The 4,161-nt window shown below is 45.3% G+C and overlaps 1 protein-coding gene across 2 annotated transcripts in view; it reads right to left on the reverse strand.

Moving 5' to 3' along the window:
- Nucleotides 1-4,161, reverse strand: part of STX12 (syntaxin 12) — a 38,726-nt gene extending 34,565 nt beyond the window's left edge. For both annotated transcript variants that reach the window (XM_004377050.3, XM_023732071.1), the window contains exon 1: nt 3,961-4,161. In XM_004377050.3, coding sequence (XP_004377107.1) covers nt 3,961-4,078 — 118 coding nt within the window. In that variant the 5' untranslated portion in view covers nt 4,079-4,161. The remainder of the gene's footprint in view (nt 1-3,960) is intronic.

The raw sequence follows: 4,161 nt of genomic DNA on the forward strand, positions 1-4,161 counted from the left end.
TATATATATATATATATATATATATCAGGGCAAGGGCTTTATCCATCTTTTTCATTCCTCCTACACAGCACCCAGAACAATGCTTGGCACATAGCCAGTACTCAAAGAATATTTGTTGACTAGGTGATTGAAGGAGTCTACCATATGCTTGGGACTGAGACAAGTACTGGGAATGTAAAGATGAATAAGTCATGTCGCCTGCCTCAAAGGGGCTAACAATCTACAGGGGAGACAGACACATCACAAGAAGAGAATAGTAGAAAGCCCCACAGCTTCAGAGTTTCCTCTTGAGAGTGAAAAAAACAAGTCACTTGTATACTTAAGTGTTAGCTGTTACAGAACTCTAACGGTAATCTAAAAATTATAAAAAGGCTAATTGCTGGTCATAAGAGACAGACCTGGTTTCAAATTTAGGTACTGCCATTTATTAGCTAAGCAATTATTTAACCTCTGTCAGACTGTACCCTAAACTTTAAAATAGAAATTCTATTGGTACCTATTTCACAGAGATATTGTAAAATTAAGTAAGAGAATGCAGTTAAAACATCTTTCATACTGCCTGGAATACAGTATGAACTCAATAAATGTTAGCTATTAATGTTATTAATGGTTGACTCCAATGATCCCCTTGAGCCTAAACCCCAATCAAAAGCTGTTGTTAGTTGCTGTTGAGTCGATTCTGACTCATGGTGACTCATGGCGACCCCATGTCTACAGCATAGAACTGCTCTATAGGATTTTTAAGGTTGTGACCTTTTGGAAGCAGACCACAAGGCGTCTTCCAAGCCACCTCTGGATGGGTTTCCAACCACCAACCTTTCTAGTAGTTAAGTGCTTAACTGTTTGCATTACCTAGGGACTACTTAAGCCTTATCAATTTTATCTCCAGGGAAACCTCTCCTAGCCTTCCCTTCCTTTTCATTCCCACAGTCCCTAACTGGTAACTCTGATTCCAGTCTCTCTCACTTCCAATTCAATTACACATTCCTGAAGAATTAAATCCAAGCCCCTTTGGCTTGGATTTAAACCCAAGCACTTAAAGCCTTTCATGTTTGGGCCCCAACTTATCTTTCCAATCCTATTTTCCACTACTTTCCTGAGTCCATCACTCTAGCCTAATTATTCTACTTTTGTTATATACCTCATGCTTTTCCACTACCATGCCATTATTCATTTTATTCCCTCTTCCTGGAATACTCTTCCCCCTCTTTACCTTCAAAAATCCAAACACTTGCCACCATCTTTCCAGATCTAGCGCAAATGCCTTCCCTGATTCCTTTCAACTGAAAACGGTCTCTCTCCACTGAATACCCACATAAGGTTATCTGTACCTCATCTATGGCACTGATTCCTTTCAACTTTACATTTTGGTTGTTTTGGTACAGACAAGTGCTTAATATGGCCCTTCTAGCCATAGTCTTTGTGACTCCCACACAATGATTGGGTCCCCAATCCACCGCCGTCGAGTTGATTCCGACTCATAGTGACCCTCTAGGACAGGGTAGAACTGCCCTACAGAGTTTCGAAGGAGCAACTGGTAGATTTGAACTGGCAACCTTTTGGTTAGCAGCCAAACTCTTAATCACTGCACCACCAAGGCTCCAATGATTTGGTAGCACCATGCAAATAAGGTGTATGGAACCCTAACAAGGGGATTGGTCAGTTTTGCCATCCCGCTAGGCCTAAAAGAGAGCCAATTCCAGAGCAGAGGGGAAGCCTGACTACCATCAAGAAGAGATGGGAGCGGAGAGTGTCCTTTGGACCCGGGGTCCCTGCGCTGGGAACCTCCTACAACCAGGAGACCGAGAGACAGAGCTGTAACACCGAAGATGGTGGCAGTATAGAGGCAGCAGAACCAGGAGGCCAGCAGGAGACTTTGCTGTGGATGTGCTGACCCACTGAGCGAGAAATCTGACCACCTTCAGGCAAGAGGCTTGCTGGTGGAGTGGGGTGCCTCTCGGTACTTGTCAGTAGAGCTAGGTTTGCTGAGTGGAGCTAGGGCTGAGCGCCTTCAGCCCAGGCTTACTAGTGGAGTTGGATGCCTCCGGCACTCATCAGCAGAGCTAAAAGGGCTTTGTAACACTTGCCCGAGCAGGGCAGAGGCCAGGCTGGCCAAAGGGGCCCCTGAGGGTGGGGAGTTCAAGGGCCACAAAGAGGCCTGCCTGCCGCAAAGACAAGAAGCGTCTGTCCTGATTGAAGAACTGCATCCTGAGCATTCCTCAACCTGAATTGTAACCTGTTACTTCCCTAATAAACTCCATAACTGTGAATATCGTCTGTGAGTTCTGCGTGGCCATTGCAATGAATTATCAAACTCAGTAGAGAAGTAGAAAGTGCCATGGAAGGGACAACTGGTGTCAGAATTGGTAAAAAGGTTGGACAGGAGGTATGTCTGATGTCCACCTTATAGGAATCAGCCTTGAGCTGTTGAGGCTGACAATGATTTTCCTCCCCCACTTGTGAAGTTAGAAGAGGAGGTCAGATACCGCCCCCATGCCATTTTTACAGTTGTTTATGTACTCCACAGGCTCCCTGGGGAAAGAATTTTGTGCCAGTTCTCTATTTTCTACATGGCCTGATACTGAAACAAATATACGTTAAATGGATATTTCACAAATAAATACACATTAAAATTAGATTTAGCCTCAACAACAAGTTTTCTGCTTTGAACCAAAATTTTCTGATCTAACCTGTATTACCACTTCCTCACAAGAGAAAACTGGAGCTTTCTAACCAGTGGTCATATTAATTTTTTTTTAATTTCTGGGTTTAACAGGACATATATTCTTCTTTCCACTTAGAAATCATCCAGTCACAACCCCTTCCCATCAGAAACTTTCTACCTCCCAAGTTCCACATCACACATTTAAATTTAAAAGAAAGTGACAGATTATTCTTCAAAACATAGAACATGATTGTAGTACAGGACCAACTAGTTCTACCCATTAACAAAGTACAGCCAAGCTCACAAAAATACAATAATAAGCAACAATGATAATGATCACCATTTGTTCCAAGTAAAGTTGCTGCTGCCGACCTCCTGTTTACAAGGCTCTGAGTTGATTTTCAGGCACAAGATACAGGCTGTATTTGACTCATTCAGCTACAGCCTCACTCAGACCCTAATGGTGAAGAGGGAGTTTTAGGATAAGCAGTGACATTCTGAATTCTACCACTAACTACCATGCCTTACTTGCTATGTGATTGTAGCCAAGTCCCTGAGCTTCTCTGTGCATCAGATTTGTTCAAGAGTAGCTAAATACTAAGAAGAACAAAAACCTCATATGCTTGAAATCCAAAAGTATATGCAAATCCTTTGCTACAAAAAAAACTCCACAAAATAATGTAAACTGAAACGTTTTCGGGTGAATCCTCCTCATTAAAACAGAAGTCATCTCACTCAAATACTAATCATATCTGATCCCTAAACTCATTACAGGAAGAATTACGTATAAGTCACCCAAATACATACACTCTCCAATTCCTTTAATTGAAAGTTGCTGATTTCTGAGAAGCCAGTGGCTGAGCAGAATGTAAACCTAAAGCCTAAATCTGTAAACAACCTCCGATCCAAACTAGCCAAAGAAGAAAGCGAGGTGGGTGGGGGAAAAGCGGGTGACAGGTAAAGGTCGGCTGACCACTGGGCCAAGTCAGTGCACTCACTGCTCCAGGACACACACACACACACCCCACCCTAGAGATGTCAGCTCTGCTGTTGCGGTCCCAACACCGTGGGGACAGAACTCCTAAGAAGAAACTCGAGCTTCAGCCGCGGCTCGGGACCTTCGGGAAGTCGGGCCACAGATGCAGGGATGGCAGCTCGGCGGTCCCAGCGCGGAGAGTCCAAGACAGCCTCAGGTGTGGCTTTGGTCTTAGCCCTGATTGGGCTCCGCGTCTCGGCAGCCTCACCAGGCCTGTCCCGGGACAGCCCCCGCCCCCCAGCCCAGTCCCCCGTCTCACTGGCTTGGCTGATCCGCTGGATGTTGCCGCTGCATGTCTGGATGATGCTGTTGAAGTCCCGGAGCTGGGGCCCTGAGGGCCCCGGGTTCCGGTACATGTGTAAGGGACCGTAGGACATGACAAGGAGCTGAGACCGGTTCGCCCTGCACCGCGCTCCGGCCGGAAGCAGCTGTCAGACGGGACCGGCAAGCTGACCCGAAA

Source organism: Trichechus manatus, unplaced genomic scaffold (genome assembly GCF_000243295.1).
Source record: "Trichechus manatus latirostris isolate Lorelei unplaced genomic scaffold, TriManLat1.0 scaffold00048, whole genome shotgun sequence".
In the NCBI taxonomy this organism is placed as follows: Eukaryota; Metazoa; Chordata; class Mammalia; order Sirenia; family Trichechidae; genus Trichechus; species Trichechus manatus.